Below are 19,907 nucleotides of genomic sequence, written 5' to 3' on the forward strand. Positions count from 1 at the left end.
CTCAAGCAGTAGGTCGCGATTCTTTTCTTTTAGTCAGTCTTCCAGCACCGTTTGTGCTTACTTCTCTGGCATTTCCGTTACCAAAGGCAACCTTACTGCTGTATTGTGACAGTCATTTCAAAGAAATTTTGTCTGTGTAACATCTTTTCCTCTGTGAGAATAGTGTCTTGCTCTTTTTTTGGAAGATTGCTTGCCTCTACTTGAGTCACATGTTGGGAGGGCAAGCAAGTATTCAAGCAAGCAGTGTTTTGGGCCAAGGGGAAGGAGCCAGTTGAGAGGAAGTGATGAAAGGTGTGGGGAAGAGGTAGGTTAGCCTCTTCAGGAAGGGTCTGAGTTAGGGCTAAGGGGCTAACAGCAGTATTCCTGTCTCAGGAACAAGGCTCCATGAATGCGTCAGACATGGGCACTCAGGAAGGCAGGCGGAGTGTCCTCACCAGCCAACTGACTTCAAAGTCTTTCTTGCTTATATAGCAGCTTACTGTGGGTCCCCTCTGCTCTGTGTGCCTTACATATATCAATCCATTGAATCCTTACAGGTTCAGAAATAGGCACAGAGTGATTAAGTAACTTGTCAGTGGCCAACCAGGTAGTTTATGGTAGAATTGGAGTTGAGGCAGGCACCACAGTCCCTGCTTTTAACTATTATACTTTGCTGCTCCTAATTACTGCCTTTCTTTCAAGAAAATTATTTAAAACCCTGCTTGACCATTGTTTTGTCTGATCTAAGTGGCATGGGAGCTGAGGGGTGTACGGGTGGTGTCAATTGTAACTTCAGAACTCCAAAAGCCTATGTCAGGGTGGTGATCACATGTTTGAAGGGAGTCACGCTGGCTGGTAAAACATTTTAAGGATATCATTTTGCTGGGATTTATGCTTACTGGATGTTGATGTAAAATGAAGCTTAGCCTATTATATATGATGTCCATTTTCTCCCTCAGTCAATTTACAGGCTTGACTTAAATGAGGGGAGAAGATTGCATTCTGAAATCTCATTTATCAGAAGTTAGGAAGGCCCTGATTGGATTTCTGAGAAAGACAGAAATATCAGGTGATCTGAGCGCATTAAAATTGTCGCATATTTACTACAACTGAAGGTAGAAATTTTCTGAAGCAAAAGTCGGAATTTTTGAAATACTGCACTCATGTTTAATAAACTTCATTTGGCTCACAGTTTCCACCCATGTTTGCTTTATTCCAATTACCATTATTGGTTTCCCAGAGTATTCTAGACTCACACTATCACAGTACTCATGCTGTATTGTGATTTTAATTGCTTGGCATATTGCATCCTCTTAGTTGATATGTCAACTAAGGGAGCAGTGATAACATCTCTGTCTTGTCTGTCATGGTATCCCTAGATTTAGCACAGTGCCTGACACAGCATGGCTCCTTGACAGGTACTTGTAGAATGAATGCATGACTAGCTGTTGAGTTGTATACCAAAGAAGTCTATAATTGAGATCTGGTTGTTGTTGGACTTCAGAGAAAGAGGAGACGTGTCTGGATGAACACTGGTTGTGTATAACCTCATCATCATCCTCTGATGACCATACAACCCTTTACAGACTAGTGAGAGGTGTTTTTCTGTATACTTAAATGTTTGATTGCCCATGCTGCTTTCCCAAATCCTAGTTGTCTTTTTCCCTCAAATGCTTCCCTTTTTGTGTGAAGCCTTTGATTTCCCCATTGGACTCCTATTTATTTACTTTTAGCTTTTTTAGTGCATTTACTGTCTACCATGTATTATTTCTGTCGTTTGGTACGTATTGTTTGTTCTCCCAGACTGTAAACTCCTTGTGTGCAGAAATCAGATCTGTCCAAGCCAGCATGCTTCTAAGAGTAGAAAGGGACGCTAGTCAGGTGGATGCTAGGGTTGTAGTTATGTCCTAGGACTGTGCCAGGCATACCTGATGTATGCTCACTGTCAGTAGTCAGTGCATCGTCTTTGACTTGTTGAATAAGCACTGGCCACCTGAACCTGTTCACAAGCGTGTGAGATGGCATGAGAAGGTGACAGGGTCTTAGTCTTGTCTTATTTCCATTACTTTACCCATTTAGTGACAGTGGGCAGTTGATTCCATCCCTTGGATCCTAATTTTACTGATCTGTCAGTAGGGATGATTATTTATGGCCAGCTGGTTTCTTAGCCTCTCCCTCTTTTTAAGCATAAGATACAAAAAACCTTTAAAAAATTTTTAAAAATGTTTATTTACCTTTGAGAGAGAGAGAGAGAGAGAGAGAGAGAGAGAGAGAGAGAGAGAGAACACGCATGCAACAGAGCGTGAGCAGGGGAGAGGCAGAGAGAGGGAGACACAGAATCCGAAGCAGGCTCCAGGCTCTGAGCTGTCAGCACAGAGCCTACCGCGGGGCTTGAATTCCTGAACTACGGGATCATGACCTGTGCCGAAGTCGGATGCTTAACCAACTGAGCCACCCAGCCGCCCCCAAAAAACCTTTTAAAACTGAGATGTTCTACAACGTAAGACATTACTGTGGCTTCTAGAATAAATTAAGGACTTTCTAACTTTGTGAACAAACTAGAAACCTGCGGACTGAAATGTTTATCTGTAAAGTGGTGTTTAGGATAAAGGAAGCCTGAAAATAGTGCCCTGTAGACAGTGTTAAATAAGTCAATAAAAAATATTAGTATTTATTTAACTTTAAAAAATTAAAAAAAATGTTTCCCATCTAGAGAAAAATTAACCTCTATTTGGGTCATTCCACTACATCTTCTTGTCACTTTCTCTTCATTGCATTCTAGTTAATAACTAAACCAAAGAGTGAAAGTTGCAGGTTGATGGGTTAGACTGTGCTGAATAGAGTGGGGAATTAGTCTGTTGTTCTTGGCAATTAATTAAAAATCATGATCTCTGCTTTTTTAGCATTCCGTTCAGTATTTGAAATAAGCTTTATACTGTTATCCTAGAGTATGGCAATTAAGTGTGCTAACAAAAAAGAATATCCCAACTTTCAGTAGAGTATTGTTTACTCACAAACCATGGTTCTTATTTCCATCTAGTAGTGGTATCGAAAACTTGATGTGTTCCGGAAAGCAGTAGATTAAGCAAGGAGTGTGGAAGGACTTCTGCTTGTAGTAAATTTTACAATAAATTCATAAATATTTTCAAAGGAAATAAGAAAAGTACATAATTCAGATCATATCCCAGAGCAATTAAAAATTTAAATTAAATTTAATATCTAATATTTGGGCTAAACAAAAGTTCACTGGCCTTTCACCAGTTTACCACCTTACTATTCTTAGTCACTACTGGCAGTAAATATTAATGGACTGTGAGGAATGAACAGGAAGCTGAGTCATGAGACATCTGTATTAACACCCCCTCATGCTAATTCAAGTATTATTAAATCTTAAGTTATTTTTTTACTTACACTGTAAAATTGCTTATCTAATTTCATAGTTATATTCCATAGTATATTCCAAAATTGTACTGGAAAAGTATTTGTTTTCAATCCAAAAGTACCAATTAATTTTAGGATTCATGAAACATTAAAAATAATTGGATCAGGGAGAAATGAAAGCACCTCATTTTTAATATCCAGAATGTGGGGATATAAAATATTTCATGTGAAGAGCATAAAAGGAAATTACAACTTCATAACTAATTTCTGTGTCCAGTTTACATAAGGAGAACCTTAGCACTACATAACAAATTTAAATGTGAAGCTTCTTACTTTGTCCTTTAAAAAACATACATTCTAAAAGAAAAACTTGAAAATTTGTACCTGTATCTTTAATGAAAGCATTATTGCCATTATAATATAAATTAACTTCTTGAAGATGCCAGGTCTCTGGGTGATAAATTTAGCAATTTCTTCTGAGAAAATTTAGTGTTACTGAACTCATTGCCAGTATTTTGCTAATGTATTTTTTAAAATGTTCTAAATATTAAAACTAGAGTTTCTTTACAGGAGGGGAGGCTAGGATTCATCCCAACGTCTGACTTTTTACTTAACTCTAATTTTCTCAAAGGATTGCTGAGGAAGTTATTGAATTTATTTTCTCTGGGTATCTTCTCTATTGCTTTTCTTTGATTCTTGTCATTGCAAGGAGTCTGAGAGTTTACATGATAAAGGAAATCTGTGGAACTAATCCTAGAAACCTCTTTCTGTTTTCTCACATAACACCTCCAGGCACAGAAAAGACAAAATACTTCATTTGCATTCTCAAACATTAGGAACTTAGAATGAGTCTTTCAGCTGGAAATGTTATTGCATCTACATTTCCCCTGAAGAAAAAAAAAAGGTTAACAGCCCACTCAGGTTTATGTGAACTCATCTCTTTTTAGTATCCTGATCTGCACAAAGAGTAGAGAACGGTGAAGCTTAAGTGCCCAGCGTCTTTCTTCTTTACAATCAGTTAGACTCTGGAAATAGATCTCAGTGCTGATTACAAGGAAATAAAAAGAAAAAACCAGATAGGCACAAAAGAGATGGCAAACACCGACAGACTTTAATCTTAATCTTCTAAAGTGGAAAGAACATTTCCAGTGTGAATATAGGATCTACTAACTAGAAGTAAAAAAAAAAAAAACAAAAACCAAAAACATTTTCCCTGTGAGCTTGAAAAACTGACCCAGGAACTACAGAGATATTCAGCGATTTATAATTTTTTAAAAAAGTTTTTATTAAATTAAAATGTACCAAATGTATCAAAAACCTCTTGTTTGCCCTAAGTACCTTTGTCAGAAACCCAACATTTAATAAAAGAAATTTAACCATTTTCTGACTTAGTAATAGTTGGAAAGTAGAAATGGAAATCATTCCACTACCAAATATTAGAAGTAGAAAGTCTTCTTTTGCTGTAATGCTCACTTCCTGTGAATGAAAAACAAGGTTTTATGTGTAACTATATTTCTCACCTAGAAAACCTGACTTCTGCCAATTGTTACAGTGGGGAAAGTTACTACTAGTCTATTTCTCTAACTAAATATTGTACATGGCGATCATCTGGAAGTAATAATATTACTTGAGTGCACTATGCCAAATAGACACTTAATACAAAATATACACTAGACTGAATGAAATCCAGATACTGGTAATATTGAAAGAGAAAGAGATTCCTTTGGTTAAACTAAGTCACAGCATATACAGTGTACCGTAAGCTAAATATAGTTTGTAAGTATGTCATTAAGTTTCAGTTGATCTTGTGATTAAGATCCCAAACAAATGAAAAAATTGTGTTGGTTTATGTTTACATTTAGAATTTTAAAATAGAATCTTTGTCTCTCCTCTGTCACCTATCTCCCATATCAGTCAAATTCATTAATGTTCTGGGGCGCCTGGGTGGCTCAGTCAGTTAAGCAGCCGACTTCGGCTGAGGTCATGATCTCGCGGTCCGTGGGTTCGAGCCCTGCGTCTGTGCTGACAGCTCAGAGCCTGGAGCCTGTTTCGGATTCTGTGTCTCCCTCTCTCTGACCCTCCCCTGTTCATGCTCTGTCTCTCCCTGTCTCAAAAATAAATAAAATGTTAAAAAAAATTTTTTAAAAATTCATTAATTTTCTTAATCCTAATTTTTTTAGTCACATAAATTGGGTTCTTAATGCATGGTGAGCTGACTAGCACATTAAAGAAAATGACTGTTGTAAATATAGGGCATTGGAGGCTGATGACACCCTTTTCTAGGGTTGTTCTGCACCTCTCTTTATTGATACCCCACAGTCCACGTGGAGGAAAATGAATTAGGATTTGGACTCCAGTCTTCTTTAATCACACACAGGTACACTGCACAGCCTGAGGCCTCTGGTAGAATATTGGATGGTGAGGGTGGGAGTGTTCACCCACCTACTTGTCTGCTCCTGGTCCAGCCATTGGTTTCACTCCTATAAGCTGATGGCTACTGTGAAATTGTTTTTGAAATTTTTATCATAAAACAAAAGATACAGGAAAAACTATGCAAGACAAATGTGTGGCTTGCCTAGGGTAAATTATCTCAGAATCACTACATAGGTCTAGACATGAGATGTTTGCCCTGATTCTTGTCCATGTGACCCATGTCCATCTTAGCCACCAGTCTTTCCCTATATGTGCTCACTACTTGACTTTTGTAGTAATCATTTTCTTGCATTTAAAAATAATTCTGTGGTCCAAACGTGCATCCCTAGACACTATGGTTTGTCTTGCCCATTTATTTTAAGCTTTCATGTCTTTTAAATTTCTCTTAATCCATAGGTTCTCTTTTCATACCTTTTCCTTACAATTTTCTGTTGAAGAACCCTGGGTTATTGACTTGTAGAATTTTTGTCAGACTTGACTTAGTTTATTGCAGACTCGAGTTGCAGGTCAGTGTTTTCCTTCATTCTTGGCATTTTCTACAAATTGGATTCCTACCCCTGGATTCAGAGATGGGATCAGATTCAGGTTTTGATGCATTTGGCCAAGACTGTAGGAGCACATTAGTGTCTTGTTAGCACTTTTTAAGATCTAAGCAACTGTCGATGCTTACTGTCTATATTTAGTATTTCACTGGATTGCAAAATGGTGATACTTTAACATCTTTTTCATTAATTAATTAGAATATACTTATAAAGAGACTCTTTGCCACATTTATTGTTTGGTTACCTAGTGGTACGACTCCTATAGAAAAAGCAAGATAAATGCCTAATTCTTTACTTTTATGTTATGTTTTTGAGGTAATGAATCGGTTCCTTATCATTCACAATTGACCCAATTCTTATAAAAAGTGTCATTATGAAATCATAGATTAAAACATATTTTGTAGGCTTAAATCTGTTGGAATTATTAGTGAAGCTTAAGTTGTTTCTCTTAGGCCAGTGGGTCCTAAGTTGGTTCATGCTCTTTTTGACTTGACCTCATAATCTTTTATAGCTTCCTTGTTCTCTGGTCTGAGAAGACATTCTAGGCTTATGTTTTACATTTCCTGCTCCAGGCCTTTAATCAGCCATCTTATCAAGATGCATTGGTTTTTTAAAAAATGGTATCGGAGGCCACAGCATGCCAGATATAGTCATTGCTACTCATGGTCATCGTTTGTAGGCCTTTTCAGTTTATAGGGCCAGGAAGATATGTGTGTTAACAAGTTTATTTTTTAACATGTTTTATGTTATATATGTGTATTACGTATGATGTATGTGTTAACAATGTTCCATTAATAGAATATATAACATTCTAATACATTTAATATGTGTATTTATTAAAAAAAATTTTTTTTAACGTTTATTTATTTTTGAGAGAGACAGAGACAGAATGTGAGTGGGTTAGGGGCAGAGAGAGAGGGAGACACAGAATCTGAAGCAGGCTCCAGGCTCTGAGCTGTCAGCACAGAGCCCGACGCGGGGCTCGAACTCACGAACTGTGAGATCATGACCTGAGCTGAAGTTGGATGCTCAACCGACTGAGCCACCCAGGTGCCCCTGATATGTGTATTTGGATATAATGCTATCCCCAAGCCCAAATAGGGTACATAAAATCTAAATATATAATATAGATGTTGCATAATATATATACTATATTATAAATATGCAACAATTTTCTTGTATATATAACATGAAATAAAAGTATATAGACTGTGCTTTATGTGAGATTAAAAATACCTCCTGTGTTTATAGTGATACTTTTAATTAAAATTCAGGATTGCCGAACTTTTAGCCTCTTCTTTGTCATTCTTTCATATTTAGAGTTCTGACTCTCAGGGACAGGGGAGATGATGAAATTAGAAGCCTTCATAATTACTTGTCAGTAGTACACACACAGCAACCTCAGGATAGCAGTGTCAACACCGATATGATTACTGAAAACATTAAAGAAGTTTTACACATCATCTTTCTATTCTTCCCTCGCTTTAAAAGTAGTTGTACTGTATCTGTACTGTCAGAAAATACAGCTAGTATAAAGTATATTCTCTCAGGTAGCTATAGACCATTTATGTTGACCTCTTTTTAGTCATTTTGGTTTTCTGAAGCTCATTCTGTAGTAAAGGAGTGGGCAAACTTGTTTGTAAAGGTCTAGGTGGCAATTATTTTTGGCCTTGCAGGCCATCCAGTGTGTTGCAAGTAATCTTACTGTGGTCATGAGAAAGGAGCCATACAACATGTAAACTAATGCTTTCAGCTTCATGTAATTTACATATGTCATGATACAGTATTCTGATTTTTTTCCATAAATGTTTCCCCCCTAAAATCCATTTTTAGAGTGTGGACTGGACAGAAACAGGTAGCAGGCCATATGTGGCTCACAGCCTGTAGTTTGCAAACCCCTATTTTACTCGATTCCTCAGAAAAAGGCCCGGAGTTGTTGCTTATCATTATGTTTACTCTGCAATACTTGGACATCAGTTTTGTTGGATTTAAAATCCTTGTCTCTGGGGCGCCTGGGTGGCGCAGTTGGTTAAGCGTCGGACTTCAGCCAGGTCACGATCTTGCGGTCTGTGAGTTCGAGCCCCGCGTCGGGCTCTGGGCTGATGGCTCAGAGCCTGGAGCCTGTTTCCGATTCTGTGTCTCCCTCTCTCTCTGCCCCTCCCCCGTTCATGCTCTGTCTCTCTCTGTCCCAAAAATAAATAAACGTTGAAAAAAAAATAAATAAAATCCTTGGCTCATACTTTTTCTTGAGCACATTATTCAGTTTTCTTTTGGCATGGATTATTGTTGTCAGAGTCTGGTGATAATATATTTAAAAAAAAGTTTTTTTTTTTTTTTTTTTTTTTTTAACATTTATTGAGAGACAGACACTGAACATGAGCAGGGAAGGGGCAGAGAGAGAGGGGGAGACACAGAATCTGAAGCAGGCTCCAGGCTCTGAACTGTCAGCACGGAGCCCGACACGGGGCTCGAACTCACAGACCACGAGATCATGACCTGAGTCAAAGCTCAACCGACTGAGCCACCCAGGCACCCCAGAGTCTGGTGATAATTTAAACTTCTCTTTTATATGAATGACATATTCTTTTTTTTCCTTGGATTTTTTCTTTTTCTTTTAAGCAGTATTGCTAGAATGTGTCATTCTGGGTTGAATTTCTCAGGTTTACTGTAGTATTTTTTTTGCTATGTATTTTCAATTTTAAGACAGGTTTCTTGAAATAGAGTTTTTAGTATTTGCTTTAATTTTCTTCAAAGACTCCTCTTATCCATATGTTGGATGTTCTTTATTTTGTCATTTTCTCTTACATCTTTTAAAAATAGTTTTTTTCTTGATGTTTAAATTTAGAATAATGTCTTTCTTTCACTTTCTATTTCTTGTAAGGCATTAGCTGTTTTCTTTATTCACTCTTGAGTTTCCTCTGGGTTCATCTTCATTTCTAGAAAGATATTTTAATTTCTGATTGCATCTTGAGGTCAGTCACTTCATTTCTGAACATTTCTAATACTGATTTATGTTATTTAATGTGTTCTATTACTTTAACATGTCTTTCAGCTTGTTTTGAAACAGCAGGTAACAGTTTTAATCTATTATGTGTTGGTATGTTTTTCTCGTTTTTTTTTCTTTCCTTCATATACAGTATTCTCGTCCATATTTTTTTTCCTTACAAAAACATTGTGTGGGATTTTATCTTGACCTTTTTATTTCCTTAGTTTTATGTGTGAAGTCAGTTTTCTTCTATATTGCTTTCTTAAAAGAGCTGCATATTTTTTTTTAAATGAGTGATACATGTCCAAGAAGTTTAAGTACTTGAACAGAGATAGCAGGAAAAGGTTTATTCTGAGGACTTGAAAAGATGAATTAACCTTGTCCTCTCCCTATTACTAATTTTTGTAAGTTTATTTATTTGAGAGCATGTGTGTGCCAGCAAGGGGAGGGGCAGAGAGAGAGGAGAGAAAGAATTCCAAGCTGACCCCACGCTGTCAGCGCAGAGCCCAACATAGGTCTCAAACCCATAAATGGTGAGATCATGACCTGAGCCAACCTTAAGAGCCAGACGCTTAACTGACTGAACTGCCCAGGCGCTCCGGTTCTTTTTGATGTTCATACTGTTACCATATTCAAGAGTTAGCCTTTCTATCTGCTACTATATGCTTTTGACATAATCATACTATTTTTGGAAGCTTTTTCACTGGCTCACTTTTTTATCTCATGTACTAAGTTCCCTGCACCAATCCTGAACTGACCTTTTCTAACTGAAGTGTATTTTGTATTATTCCTTTCTTTTAGCAAGGAATACATTAAGGTCTGGAATCTGAGTCCATTGGGCAGTTCTGCAATTTTTTCATGGCTATGTCTCTTGTCTGACCCTGGTTTTACAATTATCGAAGTAGTAATTCTTGGTGAGCCTAATGTGTATGCATTTAAAAGAAATCTGAATTCATAGTAAAGCAGTTTAGTAACTGTTGTATTTCTGAGAATTTATTATGCATCAGACATTTTTTACAAGTGATGATTATTTCTGTTCTTCATTTAAAACACAAAGCCTATTGTAAGTTAAATCTCATTATTCCCCTAAGATGCTGTTCAAAACCAACCCTTTTTCTTATTCTTCTATCAAAATTTGACCAGAATCATAAAATCACAGAATTTAGCAAGGGGAAGGAATCTTAGAGCAGTGATTTTGGCTTTTTGGATTTTGATTTTCAGCTTTTTGGATATTCCTATATATCACTCTTAAAATGTTTTCCAATGCCATTTAAAAAACACCCACTTTTTGGGACGCCTGGGAAGCTTAGTCAGTTAAGCATCTGACTTCGGCTCAGATCATGATCTCACGGCTTGTGAGTTTGAGCCCTGCTTTGGGCTTTGTGCTGACAGCTCAGAGCCTGGATCCTGCTTCGGATTCTGTGTCCCTCTCTCTCTGCCCCTCCTCCACTTGTGCTCTGTCTCTATCTGTCTAAAAAATAAATAATGAACATTAAAAAATATTAAAAAAAAACCTTTTTTTCCATGACTGTAAGACATCTATCTGCCTTCAAGTATTATATGTATCATTCATGGTAAATTTACAAAGTCCCTAAAAAGCATATTTTCAGAAGTAAATTGTATTGCTGTGGAATGTCAAAAAGACTTACTGTGATTGAAGGAAACTGACAATTAGATGGGTAACAATAAGATACAGGGTTAACAGAAGATTATCAAGAGGGTGGATAAATTCTTGCCTTACCTTCTAAATCATGCAATGACTTTGGTCAAAATCTCAGAACTTTTAAAACCTGCTCCATCACTTTGCGGTTATCATACTGTCTTACCCTAACTGCCTCCTTGCTCTATTGGTCAAGGAGTTGTGGGAGTCAGGAGCCAGGATTCTGCATTCTCATTTTGCTTTAATTACATTTAAAGGCTAACCCAGGGAATACTATCAAAATGTAGATAAAAAGGAAATTGGTTCATTGGAACATCTGTTTGAGTAGTTAGTTACCCAGCTTACTACTGACTAATTTTCTTTTCTGTTGAATGGGACGAAAAGAATAGTTACTAAATACTTGATGTGAGCTTTTTTCTTGGTAGTTTTTGCATTTTGGGGTGAATAATTTTTCTCAAATCAGAGTGCATGAGAAAAATCTAGTTGATGAGTGGTTCCGAGTTGTTGGGCCCTTGTTAATCAGAACTTTTACTGTACAATCGTAATGTATTTTGGATGTTCTCATTTATATTATTTCTCGAACTGTCTGCGTGGGTATTCTGACTACTTGGTTACATCTGTCTAGCATAGTGGTATTTTAAAACGCATTTATAATAAAAATTCCTCCATCTTAGCAAGTAAAATGAGAATATGGAAAGACAGTTGATAGTTGAAATATGATTGATTTCTTTTGACTTAGCATTTAGTGAGTTGCAGGTTTGGGATAAAGAGAAATGAATATGGTAGTTGCTGTGGTAGTTTATTGAGCTGGAGACCAACAGCATGTGGAGATGTGGGCCTGCAGTCACATTCCCCTCTTATAGAGAAGCTCCACTTTTCATGTGTTCTATCTACATTTTGGGGTTCCACAAAAGATTTTTTTTTTTAATTAAGAAAAGTTTGTCCTATTACAACTAAATACAAACATTTGATGGAGAGGTACTTTATGAGCATCTGTTTTGGCTGAAAAGGTTTCTTACCTAGCATTATGCCATTTGTAACTGGTAATTGTAGGTATTTGGGTTCCTGTCTTGTATTTTAGGGTCCCTGTGGACCTTGCTGTCACACTATTCTCATGTTCTCTTTTTATCAGGACTTCTGGTTAACAGATAACTGATAGTTGTGATATTCAGCTTGATGTTTTACATTATTTTATTTAATCCTTCAACCAGACTTGCAAGGTGGTGGCTATTCCTATTATCACACAAAGAAAAGGAGGCTTTATTATTTTAGAATCTAAAAATTCCCTTCTGTCTTGTTTTTGGGCATGAGGGAAAGTATACATCCTGAGTTTAAAAGCATCAGCTTTTCTATGCATTTTATCTGAGTGATTTCATCTGCAACTTTCAATTTTTTCCTTCATTTAATGCCTTTGAAACTCCGTATCTCAGCCTGGACTCATCTTAGAGCCTCTAGACCTCTCTGTCAGCTTTCTGAACACTATCTCATTGACCTCTCAGTTTAGCATGTGCAAAATTTAAGTCATCGTATGTCCTAATTATTTATCTCTTTGTACATTCCTTTTGTTGATTCCCTGTTCTCCTTCCACCTTCTGCTGTGGGTGTGTGTAATCTTCTTGGTTCATAATGACCGAGAGGCCAATCCAAGCAACACACTGCAGTAACCACTCTGGATAATACAGGGAGAATGAAGCTCCCCCAAGCCAAGTCTTTTTAGGTGCCAAGGCCAATAGATAGAATGTGAGACATAAAATACACGGTTTATTCTTTATACCGACCCAACCAAAGATCACTGGAGAATCGATAGGCACCTTACCCAGATGGTGCCCAGCATACAATCTGGTTTTCCTTTTTTTCATGTTTAATCTTCATTCTTTACCCAATAACCTCATTCTTTACTTCAGCAAGGCTCACCTTTACTTCTGTAAACCATGCTCTGTAGTGGCACTAATAACTACATCATATTTTGTTCTGTCCCTAATTAGTTCATTAGCAAAATTCACTAGCATTTTGTTCATTATAATACCACAAACACAGAGGGGGTAGATCTATTGCTGGGGAACTAAATATGAGTTATACAGAACAGTTTTTGTTGAAACTGTAACTCTACCTGGTAAATTCCCACTGTATTCTTGACTCGTTTCTTATAGTCAGAAAGATGTAAACATTCTCTACTTTCTTTTGTCTATTTCCCTGAGGTGTCAGTGATCTCCTTCCCTTGAGTTAGCGGATATCCTGTGGTTTTCATCCATGTTGTCCCCTGTGTTTAGCTCTAAGCCTAGCACAGAGTTGGTATTTAATAAAAGTGGATATTTGTGTTGAACTGGGCAGTGTGCTGCAGGGTTTAGAGAATACAAAGGTTTATAAGGTGTTTTAAAGGTGAACCTACTGTTTAGGTTAGGTGGCAACATACTATATATAAAAAATAACACCACAGCCGTGGCTGTTCCAGAGAATACTGTTAACATGAAGCAGGAACTCTTCTTTGTTATTTTTCTTTCACCTGACTTTGTTTTCTATATCTTTGTGTACTTTAACTATATACGACATTATATATTTTAATATATTGGCTCAAATGCTTGCTTTTAGGTTGTTTTGGATGGGTAAAGGATTAGTAAATATATGTATGGGTCTTTCTTTTTATAAGGTTGTGACTCTGTATCAAGCACTGTATTGTTTTTCTTATAAAATTTGACTTGTATTTCTTCACAGGCAGCAGAAGATGTCATTTTCATTGGACCTGACACACATGCCATTCAAGCCATGGGTGACAAGATTGAAAGCAAATTATTAGCTAAGAAAGCAAAGGTTAACACAATCCCTGGCTTTGATGGAGTAGTCAAGGTGAGAAACTGTTTTACTGAAATATACATGTCCTTGAGTCAAATATTTTGTCAAAAGTGTAAGATAAAATGCACTTACTGCTTTTATAGAATATATATGTGTAGGTTAAAATAAATCAGTATTGTTGACCCTGGTTTATTTTATTTTTTAAAAATGTTTTATTTTTAAGTAATCTCTACATCCACCATGGGGCCCGAACTTAGAACCCCAAGATCAAGAGTCACCTTGCTCTACCAACTGAGTCATCCAGGCACCGCTGGATTGTTTTAAATGGCATAAGTTCGGGGTGCCTGGGTGGCTCAGTCGGTTAAGTGTCCGACTTTGGCTCAGGTCATGATCTCGCTGTCCGTGGGTTCGAGCCCCGCGTCGGGCTCTGTGCTGACAGCTCAGAGCCTGGAGCCTGTTTCCGATTCTGTGTCTCCCTCTTTCTCTGACCCTCCCCTGTTCATGCTCTCTCTCTCTCTGTCTCAAAAATAAATAAATGTTGAAAAAAAATAAATGGCATAAGTTAAAAGGAGCAAGAAGCCACTTATGCATTGTATTTCACGATCAATGTTTTTTAAACTGAAGTATTGTTGACACACAGTGTTACATTAGTTTCAGGTGTACAACATAGTGATTCCCCAACTCTATACATTATGCTGTGCTCACTACAGTGTAGCTACCACCTGTCACCATACAATGCTATTACAGTACCATTGACTATATCCCCTGTGCTGTACCTTTTATCTCTGTGACTTATTCTATATGTGGAAGCCTGTACTTCCCATACCCCTTCAACCACTTACCCATATCTTAACCCCTTTCCCTTTTGGCCACTATCAGTTTATTCTTTGTGTTTATGGGTATGAATTTATTTTTTGTTTTTTTTTCAGATTCCACATATAAATGAAATCATATGATATATCTTTTTCTCCGATTTATTTCACTTAGCATCATAGGTCTATCCATGTTGTTGCAAATGGCAGGATCTAATTTTTTTTTTAAAGCTGAGTAATACTCCAGTATGTGTATATGTATGTGTATATGTGTGTGTATGTGCACGCACGTCACCTCTTCTTTATCCATTCGCCTATCTACGGACACTTGGGCTGCTTCTATATCTTGGCTATTGTAAATAATGCTACAGTAAACATAAGGGTGCATATATCTTTTTGAATTCATGATTTTGTTTTGTTTGGGTAAATACCCAGTAGTGGAATCACTGTATCATAGGATATTTCACTTCTTTAAATTTTTATTTATTTATTTTGAGAGAGAGAGTGAGCATGAGCAAGGGTGGGGCAGAGGGAGAGAGGGAGGGAGAGAGATTCCCAAGTAGGCTCTGCATTGTCAGTGGGGCTCGAACTCATGAACTGTGAGATCATGACCTGAGCTGAAATCAAGAGCTGGACACTTAACTGACTGAGCCACCCAGGCACCCCTCCATTTTTAATATTTTAAGGAACTTCCATATTGTTTTTTTGCAGTGACTACACCAATTTACATTCCCACCAACAGTGCATGAGGGTTCTTTTTCCTTGATGTCCTCTCCAACACCTTTTATTGCTTTTTGAAACTTTTTTTTAAGTTTACTTATTTATTTTGAGAGAGAGTGCACGTGTGCGCATGAGCTGGGGAGGGGTAGAGAGAGAGTGGGAGAGAGAATCCCAAGCAGGCTCTGTGCTGTCAGCATAGAGCTCAACTTAGGGCTTGCAGTCACAAACTAGAAGATCATGACCTGAGCTGAAATCAAGAATCAGATGTTTTACCGACTAAGATGTTTTCTTGTCTTTTTGAGTCTAGCTGTGCTGACAGGTGTGAGGTGATATCTTATTGTGGTTTTGGTTTGCATTTCCCTGATCATTAGTGATGTTGGCCATCTTTTCATGTGTCTGCTGGCCATCTGTAGTGTTTTTTTTTGTTTTTGTTTTTTTTGAAAAGTGCCTATTCAGGTCTTCTGCCCATTTTTAATCAGATTATTTGTTTTTTGGTGTTGAGTTGTATAAGTTCTTTATATATTTTGGATATTAACCCCTTATTGGATATGTCATTTGCAGATATCTTCTCCTGTTTAGTCATGAGCAGTATTGGCTTATAATTTAATAGGAAAAATCTTGGTGATTTAAAAATGTTCTCTTAGATCTCTGGATTTCATTTAATGATGATATGTGTTTAATGTTTGAAGGATTATGATATTCTCTGTGTATCTTTATGTTGAGTTTCTGTCCATATGCATAACACATAAATTATAAATGTGTTTCTGGTAGAAAGTGATACAGCTATGGATGATCATAGATCCTAAACATAATTCCTCAGTAAGCAGCTTCAGCAGCTGAAGGTTTCTAAGAAATGCAGAAATTGAAGTGAGTGGGTTTGTGTGTGTATGTGTGTATGCATGTGTTTCCCGGGGAAAAGTTACTCTCTGTCTATATATAGTTTTTTTTTTTTTTCCTCCCTGATTAGAAGAGTGTCCCTATGTAGGCTTTAATCTGTGATTTGAGTTAATCTATAAAAACTTAAAATTTCAGTGTTAACTATGGTTAGTTTTTGGGCTGGACAATTCTTTATTGTGCGGGAACCTTTCATGTGTTACAGGACAGTTAACAAGCTTGGCCCTTATTAATATTCTCCACTTCTTGCCCATGTTTACCTTAATCTGTATTCATCCTTTATTTGTTTGTTTTGTTTTTTTGTTATAAGGAAGAGGTATTGTTATCCTCAGTAGAGCTGGTTCTTCCTGTCAGACTCTAGATGTATCCCTTATAGACTTCATGGGCTATAGTTTTTACTGATTATCTTTTCCCTCTTCCATATCTTAAAACTTGTCTTTCAGTAACTTCCTATTGCCCTTGCTGTTAAAAATCCTCAGTCAACAAATGTACTGATCCCAGGCTAACTGGGAAGCAGGTGGTGATAAACACAATACCCATGATCCCTCACCACTGCTTCCAGTTTAGTGGAAAGAAATGTGTTCCTCTGCCTCCTGGAGCACAGTAACCCCCTGCTCCTTCACAGCTGTCACCTTAGTTATCTCTACCCTTTCACAGCCACACATCTTAGAAGAATTGTCCTCACTTGCTTTCATTTCTACACTTTTCACTCAGTCTTTAATCTGCCATAGTTTGGCTTCTTTCCTCATTCCCACTGAACTTTCTCTTGCCAAGGCTACCAGCAACCTCTCCTTTTCACTAAATTCAGTTTATAATTTGTAATCCTGATCTTCTGTCTATCTTTTTGAAGCATTTGAGTCTCTTGATCATTTTCTCCTTCTCAAAATATTCCCTTTGACACACTACTCATTCTGGTTTTGTTTTTGTATTTTTTAGTGTATTTTGAATGCTTATTCTTAGTTTTCATGCTGATTGTTCTTCCTATGTTTGTTCTGTAAATGTTGGTTTTATTTTGGGTTCTGAGAAGGAAATTTTTTATTACTGTACACACTTGCCCTGGGGCAGTCTTACATCTGGAACCTGTCTGTATCTGTGCTAGCTCTCTCTGGAACTTCAGAACTACATTTGCAGGTGCTTCTGAAACAGTTCTGCTCGATGCCTCTGAGGTACCTTGATAGTAACAGGTTGAAAGCTCAGCTCAGAATTTTCTCTCTAACCGGTGATTGGCAAGCTATGGCTCTGGCACACCTGATTATAAATAAAGTGTTATTGGAACACAGCTGTGCTCATTCCTTTACATATTGCCAATGGCTGCTTTTTCACTATAATGACTGAATTCAGTAATTGTGACAGACTATGTCACCCACCAAATCTGAAATATTTACTGCCTAGCCCATTACGAAAATGTTTGCAGACTCTTGCTGTAAACTTCTTAACCTGATTCTTTTATGCCTGGGAAAGTGGTGGTGGTTTCCACATCTTTCCTCAAGCTAGACATGTAGAGTCATTCTTGATAAATACCACTACAGAGAATTCATCTATTGATCTTTCTGATCCATTTACTTCTTTCTTTGCTCATGCTAACCCCAAGTTCCAGTTACCATCATCTAATCTGGATTACTTTGTCAACATTCTAATTCGTCTCTTTGTAGCCAGTCTTGGTGCCATCTAATAAATTTTCAACACTGGGGGCTTGAGAGAGCTTGCAGAAATCCAAATTTAGCTATATGACTGTGTTTAAAAACTTGTGAATGGCTTCTCATTTAAATCCTTTTAATAGCTGGCCTTGGTTTCTCTCTTCAGACTGATAGCGTGCCAGTTCACCCTTTACATTGTGTAGACTAGCCATGTAAGACACCTTTCTGGTTCTTGAAACTTCTATGCTAAATTCTGTCGTGTGTGTTGATTCTGCTTCTGTCTTCATTCTTTTTTTTTTTTTTTAATTTTTTTTTTCAACGTTTATTTTTGGGACAGAGAGAGACAGAGCATGAACGGGGGAGGGGCAGAGAGAGAGGGAGACACAGAATCGGAAACAGGCTCCAGGCTCTGAGCCATCAGCCCAGAGCCCGACGCGGGGCTCGAACTCACGGACCGCGAGATCGTGACCTGGCTGAAGTCGGACGCTTAACCGACTGTGCCACCCAGGCGCCCCCTGTCTTCATTCTTGATGGTCTCCACATTGTTTAGGTGTTGGCTTAAACATACATTCCTCACAAAGACATCCCTTGACTGTCTAGATTAGATTAAGGCCCCTGCTATCTTTTCTTAGTACCCCACACTTCTCCCATCACATTTTATTTTATTTACTTAAAAACATTCATGTATTTATTGATTTTGTGAGAGAGCACACACGTATGTGTGCATGAGTAGGGGAAGGAAGGAGAGAGAGATAGAGAAGGAGGGAGAGAATCCCAAGCAGGCTCTACATTGTCAGTGGAATGCGGGGTTTGATGTCATGAACTGTGATATCGTGACCTGAGCTGAAACCAAGAGTCGGATGCTTAACTGGCTGCGTCACCCAGGTGCCCCTGCCCGTCACATTTTAAATCATGCATTCATTCATCTACTAAGTATTTAAGTGCACGCTGTTTGTCTAGCATTATTTGAAGTGCTATGGATATTGTCATGAACAACAGCAATAAAAAACTTCTGCCCTCATGGAGGTTATACTATAGAAGAAGTAGACAGACAATAAACAAATAATAAACAGTACATGCTATGGTGAAACATAAGACAGGGAATGAGAAGAGGAAATGCTGGGGAGTGGGTGAATCTATTGACAATTTTAAATCGCTTTAGCAAGCCATCTAAAGAGGTGACAGGGCAAGTCATGTGGCTAGCAGCAGGAAGAGCAGAGCATACTAGGCAGAAAGAAGAAAAAAGATACAGGTATTGAGGTTGAAAGGTACTTGATGTTGAACAAACAGCAAGGAGTCATGTGGCTTCTGTGATCAAGGGAGAGAGAAGTCAGAGACGAGGTAATTGAAGTAAGGTATAGTGGGGAGTGCAGATTTTATGGGCCTTTTTGCCCATTTTAATGATGGGCTAAATGCCTACAGCCTGCACTAGATTGTAAACTCTTTGCTGAAAGGGATTGTATTCTTTTTATTACTGCATCACTTATAAGTGGTACCTGGTACACAGTCGGTGCTCACTAAATACTTGTTGGATGAATACTTTTCTAAGAGATTTTTACACGTATAACCACTGTATACACTTTATTTGTCCTTTAGTACATATTTATTAGACACACCATAAGAAAGGAAAATGTAATGAAAAACCAAGAGAAAAAGTAAAATAGACAATACATATAGATCCACGTATGCTGCAGATACTGGAATTAGGGATAAGAACTATAAAATAAATGTGATTGGTATGTTAAAAAAATTTGAAGAAAATGTGGAGAAAAATAGATTAACATGTAAAGATTTTCACCAGGGAATTTGAATCTCTAATAGAATTAAATGGAAATTACATAACTACAAATATATGGAAATAAGGACTTTAGATAGGTTTAATAATAAACTAAGAATATAGGACCCATGTGTACCATATATCTGTATTTCATTCCTTTTTATGGCTGAGTAATATTTCATAGTAGGACTAAATCACTTAAAAAAAAACCTATTCATTAATTGATGGATGTCTGAGTTGTTTCCATCTTTTGGTGACTGTGAATAATATTAGTACAAACATTTGTGTGTAAATATT

The 19,907-nt window shown here is 37.4% G+C and overlaps 1 protein-coding gene across 9 annotated transcripts in view; it reads left to right on the top strand.

Moving 5' to 3' along the window:
• Window positions 1-19,907, top strand: part of PCCA (propionyl-CoA carboxylase subunit alpha) — a 416,136-nt gene that overhangs the window by 102,062 nt on the left and 294,167 nt on the right. For all 9 annotated transcript variants that reach the window (XM_045481124.1, XM_045481175.1, XM_045481160.1 and 6 more), the window contains one exon: window positions 13,693-13,824. In XM_045481124.1, coding sequence (XP_045337080.1) covers window positions 13,693-13,824 — 132 coding nt within the window. The remainder of the gene's footprint in view (window positions 1-13,692; window positions 13,825-19,907) is intronic.

Source organism: Leopardus geoffroyi, chromosome A1 (assembly GCF_018350155.1).
Source record: "Leopardus geoffroyi isolate Oge1 chromosome A1, O.geoffroyi_Oge1_pat1.0, whole genome shotgun sequence".
Classification (NCBI taxonomy): Eukaryota; Metazoa; Chordata; class Mammalia; order Carnivora; family Felidae; genus Leopardus; species Leopardus geoffroyi.